The 25,652-nt window shown below is 43.2% G+C and overlaps 1 protein-coding gene across 2 annotated transcripts in view; it reads left to right on the top strand.

The window, feature by feature from the left end:
- LOC101690745 (amyloid beta precursor protein binding family B member 1 interacting protein) overlaps positions 1–23,460 on the top strand; it is a 108,902-nt gene extending 85,442 nt beyond the window's left edge. The window contains exons 11-15 of one of the 2 annotated variants that reach the window (XM_004757638.3): positions 1,020–1,130; positions 11,573–11,671; positions 12,248–12,353; positions 20,189–20,292; positions 22,615–23,460. In XM_004757638.3, coding sequence (XP_004757695.2) covers positions 1,020–1,130; positions 11,573–11,671; positions 12,248–12,353; positions 20,189–20,292; positions 22,615–23,124 — 930 coding nt within the window. In that variant the 3' untranslated portion in view covers positions 23,125–23,460. The remainder of the gene's footprint in view (positions 1–1,019; positions 1,131–11,572; positions 11,672–12,247; positions 12,354–20,188; positions 20,293–22,614) is intronic. The other variant, XM_045084963.1, reaches the window with a different exon arrangement.
- Positions 23,461–25,652: the final 2,192 nt, after the last annotated feature.

The following is a 25,652-nucleotide window of genomic DNA, read 5'->3' as shown; positions in this document are numbered from 1 at the left end:
AACAAGTTAATGAGCAGTATTTGCAGTAAAATCTCGTCCTTCTTAGTTTTAAAATTGTATGTGTATATGTATGTATGTGGGTATGTGTACACATACATATGCATATAACTGTTCACCCAGAAACATCTGGAAAAATACATCCAATATATAATATATGTAATTCATTTAATTATATGTGCAATACATTGTTCTTAAAATTATGATGAATAGGTTTTCTTCAATTTAAAAGAAAACAAGACTTTGAAAATCCAGAATACCTTACGAGAAAAAATACTGTACAACCATCTTTGAAGGAGGAATTGTGCACTGAGGTGTTACGATTCTGCCCTCTACCTTAACCTGGTAAAGCATTACAGAATGTGGAGGTAAAAAAAAGGAGTAATATGGCGAATTTGTAATTGAAGTGTAACCGAATATGTAGATTAGAGGTTGCAGTCCTCACAACGCACATTATACATGGAGGAGATGTTTCTGTCTCCATGGCAACCCTGCCAGCCCCGAAGAGAAAGCATGAAAGGAATCTTTTTTTCTCAGGCAGAAGTGCATGAAGAGTGTGCTAATTTACTGAACATCAGTTTTACCTCTTATTGTTCATCCTGAGGAGGACTTTTTCTTTTTTAATGCTCAATCATGAAATCCAACACTGACTTGGAATGACAAAAGCCAGAATGAAATTCCTGATGAGTGGTCAGTCCCCTTGTCCCGGCTGCATCAGTAACTGGCGTGTCAAGGTCAGCCCATCAACTCTAACCCCTAGAGACCTGGTACAGGTGCTACAAGAGCAGCACTACAGTACTCCTCTCCATTTCCGGGTCTGTGGCGCCCCGTGTTGTCTCTTTAATCTCTAAAAATGCCGGCTTGACTTTTGGCACATATATACAGGATAGATACTTAAATAAGTTACCCACAATTCAATATTTTTCTGCTAATGTGTAATCCTTAGTTGTACCATCAAGGACAACCTTAAAAAATTATTAGTTGCCAACTCCACTAAGATAAGCTTTTTCGTTCTCTTTCAGACATCTCGAGATCTGGCTTGTTTTATACAGTTCAAAAATGTCAACATTTACTATGGGATTCAGTGTAAAATGAGATACAAAGCACCCACTGACTACTGCTTTGTCTTAAAGGTATGTCGTAAGAAGTCCTTGATTTAGATGTGTGAGCAATTCGAGTTAGTATTTCCTTTTAAGGGAAAAAAATGCTAACTGTCATATAATTAACCACAACCGTATCCTAATAATTTTTTCATTTTAAACCAAAATAGGAAAAGTGGAAACATTTCTGCCCTCAGTTCCTGTTTCTGAGTCTAAAACTTTATAATGAATCTATCCAGGCTGCTTTGTCACTTATAAAAATATTTGCAAGCTCTCCATATTGAACAGATCTGATACAGTTTTTCAGTTTCTTTATCAGACCATTATTACGTTGTAAGAAGCTTTTAGAAATTAGGAACTTTACAAGATGTACTAGAAAAATACAGAAAATATAAAATTAGTAAAAAATAACTTTTGTCTAAAAATAGCACTACTGGGTCTTGAACCTTCTTAAGGTGTATGTTATCAAAAGGCAATTATCTGGTGTTTGGTAAGGTTGACATTAGCACCATATTTTGGAAGGTTGGACAGAAGTAACTGTTTTCTGCCAAATTAACAACTGACTCCCAGGAATGGATTCGGAGAATTTATGTAGCTGTTCTGACCATACCACCCCCTAAAACACCATAAATTCTTCTCAGCCCCTCAATCACATCTCACACCAAAGAGTGTAGGTTATAGTTATAGCCCAAAGCTATGTGCAGAATTTCTCCTGAGAGTCAGCTCCCTCATTTTCCATCTGGGATAGAAGTCTGTGGAACAGGTAGCAAATAAGATCAGGTTCCTGGTGAGTATCTTTTGTAGGTTGGTCACCCATCCCCCACAAAGGAAGAACCCCATCACAATGTTCTAGAAATGTATGCTGCCAGACTCCGTGTGGGTGTCCTTGTACTCCTTGGCAAAGCTGTCACCTCTCCTGAGGAAGTGGTTCAAAGTCTATACTTTAGGTTTCTATCATTTTCATAAGTGGAGGACAACACTTAACATTTAGCGTGTAGAACAAACATTCTTAGTAAAGGAGCACATCACTAGAGATGACCTTGTACCCGCTGTCATTTCAGAGGTGCCCCACTAGTGTGGTATTATCATGCGTCTGTTACTCTAGGAGCTGGTTGTCTCCTAGACCCAAACATTCCCAGAACGCTGACAGTGCAGGCAGCCTGGGCATTCATTCACTCGTTGGCTCATTCATTCATTCATCTACTCAATATTGACCGAATGCCAGCTTCCTACTAGGTACTGTCCCGGCGCTAGGAATACAGAAGTGAAGTTCAGGTCTTGATCTCAGGGTCATGAATTTAAGCCCTACATTGATTGGGCTCCTAAAAAAAGCAAGCAAGCAGGCAACCAGGTGGTGGCTCAGAGGCCACTCTCTAAGACTGCTGTTTGCTTGCATGCAAAATCTCTGCCTTGTCCCACCCCTGCCACCAGCCGGCCTGAACCGTGTCTTCGTTGTGTTCCTAACTAACCCCAGAGCCCTTACTTGGAATTCTGAGACCCTGAGAAGTTACCAGACTGGAGGCCTTCATTTCCACGTGTTCTTTCCAATGCCCACATCTCTGAAGCAGGGAGAAGGTTTTATGTTTTGTTTTGTTTTAAAGATTTTATTTATTTGACAGAGAGCTAGAGAAAGAGCCCAAGTAGACAGAAGAGCAGGGAGTGGGAGTGGAAGAAGCAGGCTCTCCACCAAACAGGGAGCCCAACGTGGGGCTCGATCCCAGAACCCTGGAATCATGACCTGAGCCAAAGTCAGACGCTTCACCAACTGAGCCACCCAGGCGCCCGAGGGAGAAGGTTTTGAGAGAAGTTCTGAAGTGCTGACCAGTAACTGGACAGCCCAGACTCATGGTAGAAATAGAAGTTCTAAGACTCTAAACCCACTGACTCAAAACACTTAAGGATGGGGCCTAGGCATTTTTGCTTTCCCTGCGCACGGCCAAGTTTTACACAAAAGAGTATTAGAGTGTGTGTGTCTCACCTCTAACACCCACAGTTAGGGCTTAGCTGGCAGCAGAGTGTACTTCCGAGTGGACAAATTGAATGACAACTGTCAGGAGGGAACAAAGGCCCTGACCCCAGGGCTGGGGCCCAGAGACTGGAACAGGGATGTCTGGTGAGTGAAAGAGAAGATCTCAGACCCAGAGGTTCCCAGGATGAGGTTTCAACACAGTGAGCGGGACAGGAACTCAGTTTCTCATGCCAGCTCGCAAGTTTGGAAGTAGCTCCTGGAATTGTGATTTGAATGATCTGACTGGGTTGTGGGTAACTCCAGGCGGCACCAAGAATTGCCATGCTGAGGCCCAGGCTCCAGAATAGGCCCAGGCTAGGCAGAATACCTAGGGTATTCTAGAATACCTAGAACCCGCATATCCCAGGCATAAGCCTTCAGCAGAGGGTTGGGGGCCTCCCTGAAGTGGGATGTAGGGGTGGTACAGGGCTCCAAGATAGAGAAAAAGGCAGACCTGATGGATATAGAAATGGCCGGGAGTCAGGAGCAATCCTCATGGATCATTTCCCTTTCCCTCGGAATGGGGTCAGTTTTGTTCTCAAACCAGTTTTATGAGCAGTCACCTGCTCACTCTCCTCGTAAGCATGCTTCTCAGTACCTTCCCCAAATACCAGGAATTGTTATTAATTTGCTGAGTAAAAGGCTCTGTCACAGTTTGGAGAGCTTAATTTGTTTATGAACATTTGGTCACTTATTTCCCTTTCTGTCCAAATGGAAAAAGATTCTCTTGATATTAACACATTTCATTAGGGTGAACAGATGTACAGAATTCAGAGAATACATACGTATTTTACGAAAGGAAATCGGGATATGGAGAAGCAGGTTAAGAGATTGTGTGATTCCATAGCCATGCACTGATTGAGAAATCCCATCCAAAAGTGTCTTAGTCAGTGCGAGCTCACTGATTATGACAGCCCGTGGGGTGCTGTCAGGAAGACAGGAGTCATCTGGCCCATTATCGACACTCTCTGCACCCACTGCCCCCTTCTACAAAGTGGGGATGATTGTACCCAGCCCTTCTTGTGTGGATGAAATAATGTATGTTCCTAGAAACATAACACTCATTAATTGGTAGTCATTATGACAACACTTTATCATTAACTAATATTTCTGTTTACCAGAAATTCTCAAATTTTACTGTGCATGAGAATCACTATGGGAGATACTAAAACACAGATTTCTGGGCCCAGAAATATTCTGATCAGTGGGTCTGAGATCAGGTCTAGGAATTAGCTCTTCCAACAGATTCCCAGGTACTGCAGCCGCCGTTTGCCAGGACCACACTCTGAGAAGGCAGGATAGACGTCACCTCTCCCTTAGTCTCTTAGAGCTTGTGCATACTCACGGGAAAGATATCAGAATCCAAAGAAAGGACTTAGTGCTCAAGAATCATTTCTCTCTTTGTACTGTGTCTTTGAAGCACACTCCCGTTCTGAGCCATCGACAGAGTTCCTCTTTTGTGAATTCTTTCTCACCCCATTCTGAGGCTAAATGCCATGGGGCAGGGGAAGTAAATATCTTCCAGGAGAAATGATGGTTTTCTCGAGGTCTGTTCGGAGGCATCGGAGTATCATGGAGAAAGCACTGGAATTCTGCTCCGTTAACTCATCTCCTCTCCACCCCTTATTCTGCTACATTTTCTTCACAGAACTTTTCACAATCTGAAATTTTGTTATTTAGTGTTTTATATTTTTATTGGATTTCTACCCTAGTGGAATATAAACACCTCAAGGGCAAGGACTGTTTCTTTTGTGTTTATTACTATGTTCTGGAGCCTGAATCAGCATTAAATGCTTCATTCACATCGGCTGAAGGAACAAATGAACCGAAAGGCACATCAACCCCCCTGCCCCATTGTGTTTTTCAAAACCTGGTTCTGTCATTAATATTATAGTAATAGTAACGCGCTCTCTCATGGTACAGGCTCTGTGTTGGGTCCTGTCGTGCAGTATTTCGCTTAATCTTTCAGTAGCCCTTCAAGGGAAGTATTATCATCTCTACATTATAGATGTAGAAACAGAAACTCTTAGAGGTTCATGAACTTGGCCAAGGTCAGCCATGCTTATTGTTAAACATGGTGCGTGTTCTCCTGAGAACAAACTCTCTTCACTCCTATCTTGAGTTTCTCTGAGCTGAGATTCGGGGTCAGCATTCTTTCAGTACCGCGCCTTCCCTTCCCCAGTCTGCTCGAGAGCCACAGCACGCGTGGGGCTCGTACAGTTGAGCTAAGCGGCTTACTTCTGGTTCTTGAGTCTGCTTTGTGCTGACCAGGTCAGCTCCTGCACTCACAGAAGATTTTAGCAGCTTTTTCCCTTGCTTTCTGCTCAACTCGATCTTCTGTTTCATCCCCTGACATCATCTATATATACTCTTCTCGAGGAGTCTCTCACCTACGAACGTCTCTAGTCCGCACACCTTCCCTTCCAATTGGAGAAGACAGAGAAAGGAAGGACTGGGTTGTCCTGGCTTACTTCCTGTCTTCCTCTAAACTTAATCTAACAGTCATCATCCTTCCAGCTTTGTGTCGCAGAGGAAAAGTCTCCTTCCTCCACAGCCAGTCCCTCCACCAGGAGCCCTTTCCTGGGACCGCGCCACCCAGGACTCCCTTTGGCGTCAGCATCTTCACCCTCTCTCCAGAGGATTCTTCTCTTGGGCTACAACACATCCAAATAGTGTGAAGATCGGCGGGGGTTCCAAATCACTTCCCTCGGTTTGATCTGCCCCACACCTGTGGCTTCCCCCTTCCCTTTCACTCAGATTGCTTGAGCAAGCAATATGCTCTCGTCATCCTCAACTTTTATTCTGTCGGTAAAACTCATTCATTCCAAAATATGTCTCTCCGGCCTACTGCTATCCAGGACCTAGAATACGTAGAGAATAAAACAAAGAACTTGGCTTTGTAGTGCTCGCCCTCTGGCTGGTTTCTCCTCCCTCTGGTGCTGAAACTACTATTAAAGTTGCTAGTGAACAATCCGCTGTTTCAGTCCTCAGCCTTCTGGTCCTCCTGGCATCATTTGCTTTGGTGATAAACGCTTCCCCCTCACCCCAGCCCCCTCTGTCCACCTACTCCTCCATTTCTGTGGGTTCCTCCACCTCCCACACACACTGGAAAGTTCTCCAGGGTTCTGTATTTCTTTCTCACCAGACTCTAGCTCTTTCGGAGAAATCCTATTCACAGCCACAGCTCCTGCCATTGTCTGGACGCAAATAATTCCCAGTCTATAGAGAATTGTTTCACCTTTTCTCCCAGTCTTATACCTAAGATAACTACGTGTCCAAGGGCACTTCAGCCATAACCCGGCAGATGGTGACCCCAGCCTCTCCACCCTCACAAACTCCTCCTCTCTGCAGTCCCAGTCGAGACAAACGGTACCATCACCCACTACACGACTTTTGGGGGGCCTCCATAACAAAGTTGCACAAGCTGCTGGCTTAAAGCAACAAAAATTTATGCTCTCACAATTCAGGAATCCAGAAGTTTGAAATCAAGGTGTCCGTAGGGTTGCTTCCTTTCGAAGGACTCTGAGGGAAAATCTGTCCCATGCCTATCTCCTAGCTTCTGTCAATTTCTAGCAAGTCTTGGCCTTCCTTGGCTTACACCCACGTAACGCCAGTCTCTGCCTCAGTCTCTGCCTCTGTATCACGTGGTCTTCACTCTCTGCACGCCTGCTGCTTCTCTTCCCACAAGGACAAGGTCATATTGGACGAAGACCCACCCAAATCAGGTGTGACCTCATTTTGACTCGATTATGTCTACAGAGATCCTATATACAAACACAGGCACATTCACAGGTACCAGCCGTTAGGATGACAACATGTCTTTAGAGAGGACACAGTGACACGCGTAATACCCAACTCCTTTTCCAGGCTACAAATAGAGAAATCATCCTAGAAGTCCATTCTCTTCCCTTTCTTGTCCAATCCGTCATCAAGCTCTGACTTCCCATCCGCCACGTCTCTCATCTAGCCCTCTCTGTCTGTTCTTCCTCCGCACCCCAGGCCCATCTTCCACATAACTGCTGGTAGCTGCCTGCATCCATCTACTCTTCTAAAGTATCTGGTGCCTACAGGACAATGTCCAGATGCTAGCCTGACAACAGGCTCTGGACTCTGGCTCCAGCTCATTTTCTGCTTCTTTCCATGGCTCCCTGGCCTTAGCCACGCAGAATTTCTAGATGTGCCTTAGATGGGATCAAATGATAGAATACACTTCTTCCAAAGAGCCTTTCTCATTCTCTGTTTTCAGACTTTTACTAGGAAATTCACCATGTCATAGGGTAATCATATATTTGTTGACATATATCTCCTCCAGCAACATCCCAACCACCACTTTCTAATTATGGTGTGAGCCTCTTACCCTCCTTATTAATGACAGGAATATTTCTTAGCACCCAAAGGTATTTGGTGAATTCACAGGTCCTTAGTTCTTAGCCACTCCTTCAGCCTTTGGTTTTACCTTCTTGACACAGTTTTCTCATTTGTAACACATAGTTCCCTCAGTTTAGAGGATCTGTAAGATCCTTTTTAACAGCAATGTTCTGCAGTTGTCCTGACCCTTGTGTATTGTGCTGCATGAAAGAGCTTCTCTCTTTCAGGAGCAATGCAACCAAATGCATAAGAGTCGGGCCAATGGTACCAAACCAGCACTTATTTTTTCTTAAACCCCCTTGCAAATAATTTTTCAGTGAAAGACTTAGGAAGGAAACCCCTTGGCAAGATCCCAAGCCCCATGACTGGAAAACAAGCGCAGTGACTTTGCTGTATGACGCCCTGAGAGCCAGAAAGGAACCTTGTGCCCATGAGATAATTCATCTTAGAACCATAAAATCTGAGGATTGCAAGCTACCTCGGAGGTCAATGGACGCTGATTCCCCAGTATACCTTTGGAGTGTGCGTGTAGTGTAAGGAAGTCAGTGAGAATGTTGAAGACAATGAACCAAGGTCCATACAGTGACCTCATCATCATAGGAGGAGCCAAGTTCAAGTGTTCTTGTCTCTTTTTTTTTTTTTTTTTTTTTTTTTTTTTTTTTTTTTTTTTTTTTTTTTTTTTTTTTTTTTTTTTTTTTTTTTTTTTTTTTTTTAAAAAGTTTTTTTTTTTTTTTTTTTTTTTTTTAAGATTTTTATTTATTCTTCAGAGAGAGAGGGAGAGAGAGCAAGCACAGGCAGACAGAATGGCAGGCAGAGGCTGAGGGAGAAGCAGGCTCCCTGCTGAGCAAGGAGCCCCATGTGGGACTCGATCCCAGGACGCTGGGATCATGACCTGAGCTGAAGGCAGCTGCTTAACCAACTGAGCCACCCAGGCGTCCCTGTTCTTGTCTCTTTTATCCTCAAAACCCATTATATTCATTGGAATAACCGCATTTTACTCTATTTGGATAAATAGCATACTTAAGAAATTATTTATCATGCTGTTTAAATGGGAGCGTCTACACAGACAGCTGATTCACACACCTCATCGCAAGCACAGTGTGACGTATAGTCTGCTCTTGGAAACTGGTTCTCACATGGCATGAACCAAAAAAACGAACGAAAAATATTTTAATATACCAAGCCCAAAATAACAGTGTTAACTTTTAAAATTTCTCAGGAATAAAAAAATAACATCTGCTTTCTGAGAAAAATTATAAGCATTAAGTGGCTGAAGAGACCTGTGTTTGCTCCTCTTATGTGACCCTCAGCAAGAATGCTGTTGTAAGTCAGGGAGCTGTGTTTCTGGTATTGAATAACAAGAACTTTGGTTTGGCTTTGTGGATTCTGTTGTCGGAGGAAGGCTGCAGGCATCTGTGGAGTGTTACATTCCATCCAAGAAATAAGTCACTTGTCATCAATACGACCTTCCAGTTAATTAATGTTACAAATCCACCTTTGCCGTTGGGCCATATTATCTGAGTTGATAGAGAATTTACTTTTCAAAGGCCTCCACAGAGAATGATCACTGGGGTTACAGTAATAATAAAGCTAAAATCTGACATTCAGAATTAATCAGGAAGCATTGAACACCAGTTATGGGAACCGGTGCAGCAGCCATTCAGAAGTGTGTGCTGCCATCTGCTGACCATAATGAAGAACTGTGAACCAGGTGGTGTCGCCCTCGGAAAACCGAAGACCATTCTTCAAGTGATACGGAGGCAAATTCTCAGAGTAAGGACTAAACAAAGAGAATGGTCCGTTTACAGAGAAAAGTATGAAGGTGGTCTTTCCTCAACTGGGTCAAAAGGCCAAAAGGAAGAATTCTTTACAATTTCTGAATTTTTCTGTTACCTTTAAAGTTTGGAATTCTGCCCTAATAGCTTAATGTAAATACAGAAATTCTCAGTAGCAGGATAAGAGACCCCCAAGACGCTGGTGGACCATGGCATAAAATAGTAAAATAGTAACTTCTCTGGGACTCCGTTTTCTTATTTGTAAAGCCAAGACTTCCTAATCTCTCATCACGCTCTTAGAGTCTGTAGGAGTCTTGTTATCCTCTCTGGGCAGTGACAGCAGTGAGTTGTGGGACAGATCAGCGGGGTGACCATCCAGATGCTGCTCCTCAGGTTCAGACTGACGTTCAAAAGCACAACGCCCCTTGCTTAGGTCAACTTTGAAAATAGCCATTTTCTTGATGGTCTGTGATGGAGCCGAAAGCAAAAGTGAAGGTCTGTGTGATACCGTAGGAGAGGAATGCCAGCTCTGCTCCTTTCCTGCCCACGAACACGGCTCCCACTCTCTTGGCGTTCCACTTCCCCGCCTGTTCATCCCCATTCTCGCAGGGCTAGCAAGCCCCTCTGAGAGGTAGAGGCAAAGGAGTTGGTCTTACACACACATACACACATACACACACACACACACACACACATGCACACACAATGGTTATGGTTGTAATTATTCTATAGAATAATTACTAAAAATTATAATGACCCAGGGCACCTGGGTGTCTCGGGCAGTTAAGCCTCCAACTCTTGTTTTCAGCTCAGGTCATGATCTCAGAATCCTGGGATGGAACCCTGTCTTGGGCTCCACGCTCAGTGGGAAGTCTGCTTCTCTCTCTCCCTCTCCCCCACAACTTGGGAGTGCTCTCCCTCTCTCTCTCTCTCTCTCAAATAAATAAATAAATCTTTTTTTAAAATGATAACAACCCATGAAAATACACATGGCATAAATCTTAGAATCTAGATTTTGTTGCCTGTCGTTCATTTCATAGCCGTAAGACTTCTGGCTGAACCAGAAATCTTGCTCTTGTTTATTTCCTTCAACAAGTATTTCCAGCTCTGGACCAGAATACTGATCACGCACCAGTCCGCGCTGACATGGGGGACTTCAGCAGGACATGTTTCAGACATTTGTCCCCACCCTCATGGAGCACAGTCTATGAAAGAAACGCCCAACAGAAATTACAAGGGCAATGAGGATTAAGAAAGAGGGGCCCAGTGTCTTTCTTCTTCATACCTGCGGGCATCTCTCCTCTCTCTGAATGTGAGCTCCTGGAAGGCCCAGATCCTAGTGCAGCATCTCCAAGCCATTGCCACTTGAGAATAGACCGAGTATTTCTTCTCTGGGCCATCCTTCCAGAGACCACAATGACCAGTTTGCAAAAGAAAAGACAATTAAGAATGGGAGAAATCTGAATTCCTCGTAACAGAAATACCCAGTCTGACTGGGAGTCACAGAGCATTAATTCTGTGACATAAGAATTACATCATGTATGGGCGCCTGGGTGGCTCAGTGGGTTAAGCCGCTGCCTTCGGCTCAGGTCATGATCTCACGGTCCTGGGATCGAGTCCCGCATCGGGCTCTCTGCTCAGCAGGGATCCTGCTTTCTCCTCTCTGTCTCTGCCTGCCTCTCTGCCTACTTGTGATCTCTCTCTCTGTCAAATAAATAATAAATAAAATCTTAAAAAAAAAAAAAAAAAGAATTACATCATGTAGGGTCCTTTATCTGAATGGAGAGACGATTCGGATTTCTTGTGGGAAAGGAAACATGTTGTATGCGGATGCTTTCAAAAGCTAAAAAAGCAGAAGAGAACATTATTATGGCTAATATAGTAAGAACTGCTTATGACAAATCATGTCACAGGTTCCTTAAGTCCTTTCAAAATTTAGTCCATTTAAAAGTACCCCTATTCTTCATGAGGTCAAGCGATGCATTGGGCTCCACACTCATTGGGGAAACGGAGTTTGCTTGAGGTTCCCTCTCTCTCTGCCCCTCATTTCTCTCTCTCTCTCAAATAAATAAAATCTTTAAATAATAATAAAATAAAATATAAAAATATCCCTATTCTTTTTTTTATACATATTCTTTATTTTTTTAATTAATTTTTATTTATTTTTTTTAATAAGCATGTATTTTTATAAAAATATCCCTATTCTTAATCCTAAAATTGCTACCAGCGATTTTCCACCATCTCAGGAAATCATATACATTTTTTTAATTCAAACTATGCTAATAAATAATTTATAAATGGTCTTTGAAATTACCTTTTTCTAGCATCCCCAGATTCAGAAGGAGTCCCAGTACATCAAATACCTCTGCTGTGACGACGCAAGGACCCTAAACCAGTGGGTCATGGGAATAAGGATTGCCAAGGTAAGAGAGCATTTGGGCTCCCCCTGTCTTGAACTGCACACCAGCGTCCTGACCTGGGCGCAGACTCTGTGCTACTTGCAAACGTCTGACCCATCCTGGGCTGGTCAGTGCTGCCGAAGGCCCGACTTCTTTACTTGCCCACAGGGTTTTTTTAATAGGCGAGAGTGATGGAAACACAGACCTCTCTAACGAACTGAGAATCAAGGGTTTACTCTCCCGTGAGGCTTCTCAGATCTTTATTTACTCATCGAGAGCTTTATTTACTCATAGTATGTAATTAAGAAACACAACACATAACCTGTGGTAGATTTCCATGGAGACCCACATAATCAGAACTGAGTGGCGAAAGCCCTCCTCTGACATCTAGTAGAAGTATTAACTGACTCTGCTAATCTGGCAAATCATTTAACATGAGAAAACAATCTGTGGATTTTTTACTGAAATAAACTAAAAAACAGCTCAGGAAAGAAGTAAAAAGGGTAGTTAGTACTTTTTTCCTCAATATGTATATTGCAGTTGGGTCCGAGATTTGGATAAATGGATTTCTTTCTTGCTTCTTCTGTGTTTTCTCCCCAGTATGGCAAGACTCTCTTTGATAACTATCAGCGGGCTGTGGAGAGGGCCGGGCTCGCCTCCCGGTGGACAAACCTGGGCCCTGCCAGCGCGGCCCCACCTTCTACAGGTACCGTGCAGGGAAATCCTGACAAGCTTAGCGCTCAGGTTCAAACTTACCCAACACATTTGATAAAAACAGAACTTTGTTGGCTCAAGATCTCCTCACACACCTGTATGTTTATGAATAGATTCTTAGCAAAGCTTCAACATTTATAATGTTGAACAATAATACTATACAGCTTCAGCATTTATAACCAACTTTTATAAATGTGATTCTCAGCAAAGTTTCAACCACTTTCTCATGATAGGCTTGTGGATTAGATGGTGATCACCAGTTTAGGCTGAGCTAGTAGAATACTGTGTCTCAACAGAGTATAAAGGTGTCCAAAGCTCCATTAGCACCCAGCAGACAGCCCCCACAAAGGACGAGATGATCTCCTGGTGTTTTGCCTCATGGTATTGTGGCCAAAGCCTTGTACCCAATTTTGGATATCACATTCTGTGGTAACATAACAGCTTCTTGTTTGTATTTTTGAGAAGGACAAAACTTTGAGAGATGAAGTGTGTACAAGGCATCATTTTACATAGACTATTTCTGGTTCCTACACCAACCCTGCAAAGTATAGTTTATTATCCACACTCCACAACTGGAGAAATTCTGAAGCTGGAATAAGTGAGTGTCTCATGTCTTCTCTGTGGCTGAGCTGTAATTCAAACACCTTGTCTTTATGATAAATAATGATTGAAAGAACTGGAACCAATTACAGCAGGAAAGTTCTGGTCATTGTCCTTCAGTGTTAGAGAATGGTCATATCGAAGGCCAGTATATATATTCTTTGCTGCTGAAAGGGTCACAGCTGCTTGAAAGTGTAGAAGGTACAATATGGCAGATTTGACCCAACACCTAAAGAGGTTTTCCCTGGATGTGTCCAGATGAACTGTTCTGTGTGCAGTGAGCTTCTGAAAGTGTTTTTGCTGCATAAAACTGTTTTCTGCAGAGCACTTAACACGATTTGTAATTATTTTATGTATTCATGAACATGTTTAGTGCCTGTTTTCTCCACTGGACTCTCTAAGTGTCCAAAAGACAAAGGACCATCTCACCATGTTGCACATTGTGTTCCCGGAGTTTACAAGCCAGGCATATAGTAAATATTTATTGAGTTACTAAATGAAGGGTTGCTGAGTTTGGTTGGGAGTTGGGTTTCCTAATTCTGTCAGTCTTCAGCTTGGGAGTGAAACACCACTTGGAGTTCCAGGCTGTCCGTTTTCCACTTCCCAAGATGGAGTCCTTCTTTGGGATGAGGCATCCTGAGACCACCTGGGGCATCTTTACCAGGAGCACGGGACTCTTTTCCAGTAAAGGCTCCTGGGCTATTTCTGAGGCAGATCCAGTGGCCTCAGATCTTACACACTGAGGATGAGCCTGTAAGGCTCTAAGTCTTTTGAGTTGAGGGAACACTAAGATGCCTTTCCTTTCCAGACAACCAAAGAATTTTTTCTTCTGAGCATTTTTCTCTAAAATTGGGATCACTGACTTTAGCAAAAAGCTCTGTTTCTTACCAGCTAATGGCTGTAGTTATTTTTTACAAGCATTGACATCTCAGCCATTTCCCAGAAGGAAGCAGCTAGTATAGACTGACAGACACACTGTCACCCAGACAGGTTTCATAGCCTGGCTCTGGCTGACTGAGTATCCATCAGGGAGTTTGGGCTTCGTGGTCAGCAGCCAGGAAGAGCCGTATCCAGTCAGATGCTCAGGGGGTCATCTGTGGCATCAGCTGTATTCATTTTGCTCATTCAGATCACAGACTGTCTCTGTGGTTCAATGAGAAATATATCTGGTCTTTGGCCTCAGTTCCAGACACAGCCTCAAGAGCGCAAGGAATTTCCTGAGGGATCGTGTCTTTGTTATGCCAGTGAGGCGGCTCTGGCCGGCCAGGGTGGCTTCAGGATGGGGGCTGGTCGCCAAAAAGACAAAGCAAGTGATTCCACCACAGAGCTCTGGACGTCACCCACAACAGGGCCCTTAATACCGCCCACTGATCTTACTACGGTTCCGAGACTAGCGGCTCTCAGCTGAGGGTCACCATGCCCTCTACAGAAGATTTGGCAATGCCTACAAGCAGTTTTGGTTGTCACACCTTGGGGGAAATGCTTATGATATCTAATGGGTACAGGCTAAGCATGCTGCCTGTCCTAACATGACAGCTCCCCACACAATAAAGAATTTACCAGTCCCAGATGTCAATAACATTGAGAAGACCTGTTCCTGTCAATGTAATTCCTAGATTCTCTCACTGTTTCAGATGTTTTTCACTCTCCTCAGTCTTCCAACCCCCAAATCCTTCACTCTCAGCAAAGAAAATGGAACCATCAAGTGGGAACTCCTTTGACTTCCCACCATGAAAACCAACAATTTACCTGCGTCTGTTAAGTTACTCCCTAACAAGAGCCAGTCCTTCCATGCCTGCTCTGGTCCCCTATTCTGACACCAGTTGATCTTCTGCAGTATCACTCTGATGCCCATCACTGGAGTTAGCTCAGACCCCACAGGCCAATGGTACCATCCCCAACAAGGCTGCCTTTCTTCAGACGCCAGCCATACTTTTGACCTACTGCCTATAATTTTAGGTGTTCCCACTACCCCTTCAGCTTCAACACATCACCAGAATGAGTCACAGAATTCAGGAAAGTGCTATCCTTACTACTATTATTATTATTATTATTATTATTATTATTATTATAAAGGATACAGATCAGGGCCAGCCAAATAAAGAGTCACACAGGGCAAGGTCTAGGAGGGCCCTGGCTGCAGAGCTGCTTTGTCCTCTCACCAACCACATGGCTGATTTCAGTGCCCTCCCCAGAGGTTGGTTTAGCTCAAAGCCCCCACCCCTCTAATCACCTATTAGTGTTTCTGATAGTCAACCCACATGCCAAGCCATCTTGTTAGCATAAACTCAGATGGGATTCTAGGGTTTCACTGAATAGCAAAGACATTCCAGTCATTCTGGAAATACCAGGAGTTTTAGAAGTTCTGTGCCAGGAACTCAGGATCAAGACTAGACAGATGCTTTATCATACCATCCTTTTCTTCTTTCTCTTCTGCTCTACGGGGTCCTTCTCATCAACATTGTTCCCTTCTTCAAACAAATAAGTTTTAAAACCAATTCCACATCTCCCTCCAGCTACTGCCCCCCAACAAGCAAACTATTCTGAAGGGTAGACCGCATGTGCCGCCTCCACTTTTCTACCCTCACTCGCTCTTCCACTCATTTCAGGCAAGTTTCTGCCTCTAATGTCCCATGGAGAAGGCTCTTGCCAATCCCACCAGTGGCTTCTATGCAACAAAATGCCTCTGTGCAACTAAACCCATTTTCTTATCTGACCTTTCAGCAGCATCAACACAATTGACCTCTCCTGCCTGAAGCATTCTCCTGTATTGGCTTTTCAATAGTACACACTCCACATCTTCCATTCCACCCCCAACTTCTCTGGTCACTCTTTTCTAATGTCCTCTACTAACTCTTCTTCTGTGCCACCTTAAATTACCCACAACCCAGTCAATCCTAACCCTCTTCTCATGTTACACTGTCTCTCTAACTGGTCTAAATCCACTCATGGCACCATTTTTGTGCTGACCACCCACAAATCTATTAATCCAACCCAGACTTCTCTGTTAACATCCGAAACCATGTATGCAACTGTCTGCCCAGGGGCTCCACTTGGATACATCAGACACAACATCATCATCTTACCCTCCAAACCTGCTCTTCCATTGTTGGTCTCAAGGTTCTGTTAATAATAATCACCATCTGCCCAGTTACTCATGCAGGACACATGCAAGAAAAGCTCACTCATCCGAATCCAGTCATCCCCAAATCCTGTTGATTCTACCTTCTAAATATTGGTCAAATCTGTCGAGGTCTGTTCATCTCCGTTCCCACAAAACCCAAGCTGCCATGATTTTTCACTTGGCCTCCAGTGGTGGTGGCATACCAGCTCAATTCCCTACATTTGCAGACTTCTATCCCTCCCTGAGTCACCTTTCTAAATGCAAATGTGATCTCTCCCCTATGGGTAGCATTTCAGAAGCTTTCCACTAACCTTAGATAAAGTCCCAAACCCTTAGCAAGGCCAACCAAACCTGCATAATAAGACCTTGCCCAGCTCTGCCACCTCTTTTCCTGACCTGTCTCGTCCTTTTCCTGGCTCATGGGCCACTTGCTTTTCCTAGTTCTTCAAAGCCCCAAACAGCATCCTTTCTTAGGGACTTCAGATGATGTTCCCTCTGTGATATTTTTTCCTTCTTGTGGCTAAGCCCTTCCTATTGATGAAGTTCTAGAACCTAGGTGAAGTTTGGTGGGCTGAGGTCCGGAGCCGATGACCAAGAAAGAATTCTTGAGACATCTTTGGTTCAAAGGCGCCAGCTTTTGCTTTGTCCTCAGCCAGCCTCGTGCTCCCTCATCACTATCCTCAGGTCTACAATGAATTGTCCTTTATAAGCCAGTTTGATTAGTTTAGAGCTGTTTTCTCCTCTAGACACGAAAGGGCATCATGAGGTTTTTCTGCTATGACTTCCCAACTGAAAAAACATGGAGGCATTGTTCTGTATCCAAAGTGCTTCACAAGTAATTTATTCTTGATAAATGACAGCTTTTTTTTTTTTTCATATTAGAGAACAGCCATAAAGGGTTTTGTTTGGGGTTTTGTTTTGTTTTTTAGTACTTATTAAATCACTTTGACTTTAGCAACTATTTTTAGTCAGGACTCTTCACATGGCAATTGACAGAAATCCAACTCAGTCTGGCTTAAGCAACAAAGAGTGAGGGAGAGAGATTTATTAATGCACAAAACTAGGAGGTCCAGAGGTAGGCAGCTTTCAGGCACAGCAAGATCCAGGACTGTAAGTGATGTCATCAACATCTTCAAGATATGGTCTCTTTCTTAGGCACTGTCTCCATAAGGTGGCGAGGACTGCCAGTGATTCCCTAGGCTTACATTCTTCACACAGCTATAAATATTAGTACAAATAGAATGCCCCATCTCTGAAAAAGTTCTGGAAGGGTTCTGTTTCATGCCCATTCCTAACGATCTCACAGTGCCCAAGAGGTTGCTGCCCTTGGACTTGCCCGGTCAAGTGGGAGAATTGGCCTTTCACAAACCATGTGAGTTAAGAATGAGGGGTGTGGTGCTTGGTCCCCTTTTCAGAATGCACTTGAGTCCTATAAAGCATTTGGGGCATATTTGTTCAATCAGCTTCCGACCCCTAATTCCTCTGAGGACTCCTAAAGAGAGAGTAGGAAAGACTCTATTGCTGCTTGATGGCTGGGACTGTTAATAGAATGAACCCAGACAACCTGGAACCCAAGTCAGTAGTACCTACAGAATATATGGGTTATGTGGGTACCCATGGGTTGTCCCAGGATGGTGCAGAGAGCCCACAGAAAAGACTGGATCTCCTGGTACATGGGAAGACCATAGCTTGGAGCATTTGGGATATTATTATTATTATTATTATTATTATTCATTTGTTCTCACAGACAGATTAAAGACCAGCACATCATAGTTAACATAATAACACACACTGTGTTGGTGAGAAATCAGCCTGTGTTTGGGCAAAAGAAGCAAAAAGAAAATACATTTGTGCCCTTTAAAGGAATTTCCCCCAATGGTCTTCAGGATTCAGCTTCAGTTTCTGTTTGCTTTGTACAAGTGTTTATATATAAAGAAAGGATTTGAATATGTATAAGAAAATCCTAAGTATAAACATCCTAAGACTTTAAGATGCTTAGACTTGTTGCTTCCTGGCCTCCAGAACAAAGCTGTGGCTAATTAGAGCCGTTTAATGAGCCTTAGAGCTAGAGAAATGCACATTTACCAGTCACATCATGTAGGTTCTGACAGCACAGAGGGCATGCTGAGGAGAGCAAGGGAAGGTCCACTCAGAACAAGGAGGCGGCTGTCCTTGCTGAATGAGGAACATGGATTTTGTAAGAAAAAACTGGCAGTAGAGAAAGTGGTTATAGCCTGTTTAATATTTCAACCGCATAAGTGGACACAAATATCTTTATCCTGAAATCACTTCAAACACACAGAAAAGTTGTTAAGAACAGTACTGTGAACGCTTTTCCCAGATCACCAATACTAAGGATTTGTCCTATTTGTCTTATTTCTATCTCCCAACTCCCGCTTCTCCATATCCTGCCCACAGACATGTGCTTTCCAAATCCCTTCAGAGTAGACTGACTACCTCACACACGTTTCCCCTCCAGTCTTGCCTTTGTGGTTCTTAAAGTCACGACTATTCTCTTACTAACCATAGTACAATTATCAAATCTGGAGAATTGCATATTAGTATTATCTAAACCACAGCCCGTGTTCCAGTTCGGCCGGTTGTCTCAGCAGTGCCTTCGATAGCCCGCGGCACACACATTTCCCTGGCACACACTCCATCCGGGATTGTGTGTGGCATTTACTTATTGTGTCTCCTTAGTCCCCCTTCATCTGGAATATTCCCCCAGCCTTTCTCTGTCAGGACACTAACACTTTTTAAGAACAAGGGCCATTTATTTTATAGAACACCCCTCAGTTTGGTCGTGTCTGATGTTTCCTTATGATTCATCTCAGGTAGTGCATTTTTGGCAGGAATCCTGCGTGAGGGCTGCATGTCCTTCGCAGGGTATCACGATAGGAGACGTATGGTGTCTATTTGCCCCTCATTGAAAACATTCATTTTGACCACTCGGCTAATGTGTTTTCCAATTTCTGTCCTGTACACATTTCCAGCTGGTATTTAATAATTTGTAGAGAGATACTAGAGACCCTATTAATATTCTCTTATCAAATACTCGCTTCTTCCCAAGCTCAAGTTCTTAACACTCTTTGAGTTGTTACGTAGATGGATGAGTTTCTCAAACTATTGGGAAAATATTTGAAGAAGCAAGTTAAAGGTCATTTCATAAATATCTGACAGAACAGCTGGCATTGAGCATAGCTAAAGCAGTCTCTGAGTTCACTCTGTCATTGTGGGCTGGGTGGCAGTTTGGTCATTCTGTGGAGAGATGGCCATGCTTTCCAGGATATTCTTTAAGGAACCACAGAGATCCACGTACATCTGAAGAACCCTATCAGGTTCCCTGAAAACTGTGAAACCTCAGTCTCACTTTTGTGACAAAGGGTAAACCAAAAGGCAGGAAAATAAGTGCTTATCAGAACTTTCTGGAAGAAAGCCTGTTCCAGGTTATCTCAGGAGTCTGCACATTTTCCTCAGTCCCCTCAGTCTACTGTTTTTGTGCCCCTGATATGTTTTGTTGAGAAAAATGTTCAAAAGTTGTTCCTGTACACAGCACAGTATGAAACTAGAAACATATTTTTCAGAAAAATCTTCAACAGCAGGAATTTTTTTAACAGTTTTTCAGAGTTTATTCTCCACTTATCAAGGGGCTTTTGAGGGACGCCTGGTGGCTCAGTTAGATAAGTGTCCGACTTTTGATTTCAGCTCAGGTCATGATCTCAGGTTGTTGAGATAGAGCCCTTAGTAGGGCTCTGTGTTGCGTGTGGAGCCTGTTTAAGGTTCTCTCTCTGCTTCTCCCTCCCTACTCTTCCTCTCCAAAAGAAAAAAAAAAAAAAAAGGTCTTTTGAAAAAGAACGCACTATTCTCTAGGCCCCTAGTTAATGGAGATGTTATATTCTATATAAAGCATTCACTTTCCTGAACCTTTGCTGAATCTCCTGAAGTATTGCCATAGAACGTCAGATTTTTCTGTTAAGGCCTGTGTACCTATGACTCCTTGTCTTTTGCTTTGGAAATATATAAACTACTTTGTTTTTAGATGAACTTGCAAGAATGTTGAATATGCCTTACCCACCCTTCTTGTTTTTCTCCCCTCTTATCAGGGCTTAAAGCAGGCACCACTCAAGCCAATGGTCAGATCCCCCAGGCTGTACATTCTGTAAGTGCTGTTCTCGAAGAAGCCCAGAGGCATGCAGAAACAGCTAAGGTAAGGCCAGAGAGGAACTGACCTCATTCTCAGCCTCTTTCTGGTAAGCCCGTATTCTAAACCATTAGCAGTGTGCAGTAACTGCTCTGAGAAAAGAGAAAATCTAGTTACAACAACTAAGAAGTCATTATAATTTCATTTAAGTAATTGGCTTTTTTTTTTAATCTTAAATGTATGCGGACTAGAATAGAAAGTTAAAGCCAACTGTTATCACATTCCTCCAGGAAAATGTAAAAAAAAAATTTTTAATACTTTTGCTTGGTAAATAGTTTTAATTTAGCTACACTGATTTCGGCTGAAGAGATTTTCTTGGTTTAAACAAGTGGTTTTAGCATTTTGAAAGTAGACCCTGAGTTTTAAGTCTTTGGGATTTTTACTTATCTTTTTCTGAATAAATTAGAGCAACCAGTTAGTCAGAAGCCCTATATTAAATGCTGACTAAGCCCCAAAACCAGATTAGATGACTGCTATAAAGGTTCTATTAGAAAATGTGCATTTTAATGTTCTACATACATCCTCAGGGTGATGGAGAAGAAAACACATTTTAAAATAATAGCCAAATTGACATAACATTCTCCATAACTTTTTCTTCAGTAGAGGAGATTAATGAAGATTTATTTAATCTGAAAATTGTAGCTGAAAGTTAAAATCTAGTTACTAGTCTATTTGGGAACATATCAACTGACTATTCCATTGAATATTTTCCATGTGTGATTCAAGCAGCCTTGAATAATTGTACCTTCCATAATTTTTCACTTCACTCCCCCCTTTCACTTTGTCCATCAGCCTATGATGGGAAGAATTAAATCTTGTATTTATTGAAACTGTTATAATTTTTGAAAACCGTTGTAGAAAGTGTTTCTCTAATATTCTTATGCGCTTCTCAAGTTTGACATCAGGCACTGAGCCGTCAGCTCTTATTTCTATGGTTCCTGTAAGGCAACTGAAGAGAAACACTCAAAAATACTGAAAGCAATGAAAGGATCCCAGAATAGAACTGACTTAGCTTTGTGTGAACATCAATTCCCAAACTGCCGGTTGAGAATTTTTTTTTAAGTCATCACTAGTCAACTAGCTCATCTTGCCAAGCAAATAAACTGAATAAAATAGAAACTCAATCGTAAGGCACTTTGTAGGAAAAAAACAAAACAAGACATAACTTCTAAATTTAATCGACAGTGGTAAGACGTTGCTAAGCCAAAAAAAAGCTTGATAAATTGTAAATTGCAATGATAATTATCACTAAAACAGAAGAATTCAGCTAAGCTGCCTGAAATTCCTGAGGAAGTTGCATTATATAAATGTAAGTTACTGTTATCTGTTCCACCGTCGGCGGAAGGAGGACTCTGCCTCTTCAGCCTTTGAGCAAGTCTGGTGTGGTGGTTTCCACCACAACATGGGCTGCATGACTTTCCTCTTTCGAACCCAGGCACACACCTGGCTCACTTGATATCATCATAACCTTGAGGCATTAGATAATAACTAAGCCCGTGATGCTCGTTTTATCCCTGACGGCCAACTGTCACAGGGTTTAACAAAAGGTAAATCTAAGATTGTGGACTCCGTGTGGGCCTCCTCTGTCCACCCACCACCTCCCTTGAAGTGGTCATGCCGAAGGAGAAAAGCGTGTAATTGGCTTCTCCCTGGTAGCTCACAGTCCTGGGGAGCAGCACGTTTGTTCTCAGCAGGCCAGCAATCACTGATGCAAGAGAAGGCAGAAAAGGTCTGCTAGGAGAGTTACTCTTTGTGCCCAGATTTGTACAAAGGTTACCGGTAACCTAGTGAAAACTCCGTTTAATTTTTCCCTCCCATCTGCCTTGTACTAATCAAAGGAGGACATCTAAGCCAGGAGATTTGGGGAAGTTGGGGGGAAGCTTCTTCATCTCCTTTCGGCCACCGGAGGTATGATACAGAAGCAAAATTGTTTCATAGACACCTGCTCCTCAGACCAGGAAAAATGTTAGGGCTGCACATGCCCAGGACCTGGGCTGGCTTGTGTTGGGAACCAAGGCACGAGTGGGAATTCCAGGAGAGCCATTTTGCTTCCGTTTTGAATTTCCTTAGACTGAGATTAGCGTAGGTAAAGACCTCCTGTTCCATTTACTTAAGAAGACATAGTAGATAAGCGTTAGTTAAAGAATGTTACTATCAGGAAAAACGTTAAGGGTCATTTGGAGTCATTCTCCTAAGGCAGAGCAAAGAGGAGCTAGCTGGTGAACCACCTGTGGTCTCCGGGCCTGAGTGATGGAGGCTCCCCCCACCCCTCGGGAGGCAGATCTCTCCTTTCAGTGGAAATGTCATGCTGTGGTTGCTCTGTTGAAGGACAAGAAGCCAGCCTTCGGTAACCACGACCCAGGAGCGCCCAGGGCCCACCAGCTGCCCAAGTCCAGCCTGCCACCTCCCCCTCCAGTGCGACGGTCTTCAGACGTATGCGGCAGCCCTGCGACAGTGCCCAGGGCCAAAGGCCCGAGGGGAGGCTTCCCTGCCCCGCCCGACGACTCTCTGCCACCACCGCCGCCGCCGCCACCCCTGGAGGACGACGAGCTCCCTCCGCCGCCCCCTGATTTTAACGACGGGCCCCCGGACTTCGTGCCTCCCCCACCGCCGTCGTTTGCAGGGGAAGCGGGCTCTCAGCTACCGCCCCCGCCGCCTCCCCCGCCTGCACCTGCACCCGAGGCCCCGAAGCCGCCCCCCGTTGGCGTTAAAAGGCCTCCTGCTCCCCCGAAGAGGAAAGAGAACCCGGGACCGCCCGGCGGGGGAGGCAGCGGAGAGCAAGATTTCATGTCCGATCTAATGAAAGCTTTGCAAAAGAAAAGAGGCAACATGTCCTAAGGAAAACGGATAAATATCTTCTTGTGATGGGCATAATCTTTTCTAACCTCAAGTGCATTTTTACTACTCTATTTTTGTGACATCTTGTTCATTTTCAGTAAAATATCGACACATTCAGTCGAGAAATGATGTAAAATGTCACTGTAGCTCAAATACATTCATAACCATTAACCTAACACAGAAGTTAAAGAATCTGCCCAAATGTACATATCTTCACTGTTTCCGCTTCTGTGAATTCATTTTCCCTTCCAAGTTAACTAAAAAATGTTTTTATGTTCATTCATTTTAATATGTTCAGAAGCATCAAATTAATAAAGTTTATTTTTTTCTTGAAAACAGTATTTCTAAAAATATTTTTTAAAATAAATCTATTGCGATATCCCTGTTATAGTATACTTGACCTTTTAAAATAGCTTTCAAAGTCGTGGGCCATCTAAAGTGTTGTTAATCTTCGAGGTATTTTCCATCTCCACCCCCAAAGACCTTCAGAATTTTCTGGAAAAAAAAATTGAAAGAGGGAAAAACAGGAGAGGTAGAATGAATTCAGTGTCTTTGAGACTCATGGCTTGATGGATGGGGATCCTGGACCTCCGTTGTTTGGTTTTCCAGTGGTCAAATAGCATAGTAATGAAGAAAAGAGATATGTAGAGTTTGGGACTTCTCTGTTATAACACTGTTGTAAGTATCCTATAAATTAATACTTAGAGACAGGAAAAGGCAGCCATTTATGTTATTTAACCTGGAATGCTTTCTCTCAAAATTTTTTTTAAGATTTTTTATTTTTATATTTATTTGACAGAGAGAGTGAGTCAGCGAGAGAGAGAATACAAGCAGGGGGAGTGAGAGAGGGAGAGACAGGCTTCCCACAGAACAAGGAGTCAGATGCGGGGCTCGAGCCCAGGACCTTAGGATCATGACCTGAGCCGAAGGTAGACCCTTAACAACTGAGCCACCCAGGTGCCACTCTCAGATAAATTTGATGCTCAATTTTTAATTTTTTTTTAAATTTGACAAAGAGAGATCACAAGTAGTCAGAGAGGCAGGTAGAGGGAGAGGGGGAAGCAGGCTCCCCGCAGAGCAGAGAGCCCAACTCCAGGCTCGATTCCAGGACCCGAGATCACCATGACCTGAGCCAAAGGCAGAGGCTCAACCCATTGAGCCACCCAGGTGCCCCTTGATGCTCAATTTTAATAGCTAATTTACCTTGAGCTCCTGTTACCCTGTCTCGCTTCTCTTTCAGGTTGACTTCTGGGAGCCCTTTTAGATTTTCTTAACTTTCTTTCAATGGTTCTATTTTTCTTTTTAATTATGGAACATGTCAAAGACTTTTTTTTGTGTGTGGTGTACTTAATATACAGTGTTAGTTTCAGGGGTACAACACTGTGATTGAAGAACTCTGTATGTTACTGCTGTGTTCACCACAAGCTATTACAAGATCATTGACCATATTCCTTATGCTGCTCCTTTTATTCCTGTGGCTTACTCATTCCATACCTGGAAGCCCCTGTCTCCCCCTTCCCTTCACCCATTTTGCCCATCCCCCCCCACCCTCCTCTCCTCTGCTCCTCTGGCAACCCTCAGTTTGTTCTCTGTATTTAAGGGTTTGTCTCTGCTTTTTTTATTGTTTTTTGGTTTTTTTTTTTTAGATTTCACATATAAGTGAAATCTTATGGGATTTATCTTTCTCTGACTTGTTTCACTTTAGCATAATATCCTCTAAGTCTATTCATGTTGCTGCAAATGACAAGATTTTATTTTTTTATGGCTAATATTCCATTGTGTATATATAGCACATCTTCTTGATCCATTCATCTGTCAATGGCCACTTAATTTACTCCCATATCTTGGCTGTTGTAAATAATGCTGCAATAAACATAGGCGTGCACATAGCTTTTAGAGTTCGCATCTTCCTTTTCTTTGGATAAATAGCCAGTAGAGGTATCCTTGGATCACACGGTGTTTCTGTGTGTGTTTGAGGAACCTCCATACTGTCTTCCAACAGTGGCTGCAGCAGTTTCCCTTCCTACCAACAGTGCCCCGGGGATTCCTGTTTCTCCACATCTCAAAGTCTTCTTAAAGCGGGCAGAAAATAAGTAATCACTGAGATGTTACTTTCCACTTAAGGAAGATGATTAATCTTTTATTTTCTTATTTGGGGGGAAATAAGCTCTAAATTGACTTTTAAAACAAAAAAAAACAAATTCAGATTTTAAAGCCAAAATATTTAGTAATTAAAACTGATGAGGGGCACCTGGGTGGCTCAGTGGGTTAAGCCGCTGCCTTCGGCTCAGGTCATGATCTCAGGGTCCTGGGGTCGAGTCCCGCATCGGGCTCTCTGCTCAGCAGGGAGCCTGCTTCCCCTCTCTCTCTCTGTCTGCCTCTCCGTCTACTTGTGATTTCTCTCTATCAAATAAATAAAATCTTTAAAAAAAAAAAAAAAACTGATGAAATGAGGGCGCCTGGTGGCTCAGTGGGTTAAGCCGCTGCCTTCAGCTCGGGTCATGATTTCGGGGTCCTGGGATCGGGCC

This window comes from Mustela putorius, unplaced genomic scaffold (genome assembly GCF_011764305.1).
Source record: "Mustela putorius furo isolate JIRA1106 unplaced genomic scaffold, ASM1176430v1.1 tig00000827_pilon_pilon_pilon, whole genome shotgun sequence".
In the NCBI taxonomy this organism is placed as follows: domain Eukaryota; kingdom Metazoa; phylum Chordata; class Mammalia; order Carnivora; family Mustelidae; genus Mustela; species Mustela putorius.
Note: the sequence above shows the minus strand (reverse complement) of the source record. Positions and strands in the feature narration are given on the sequence as shown.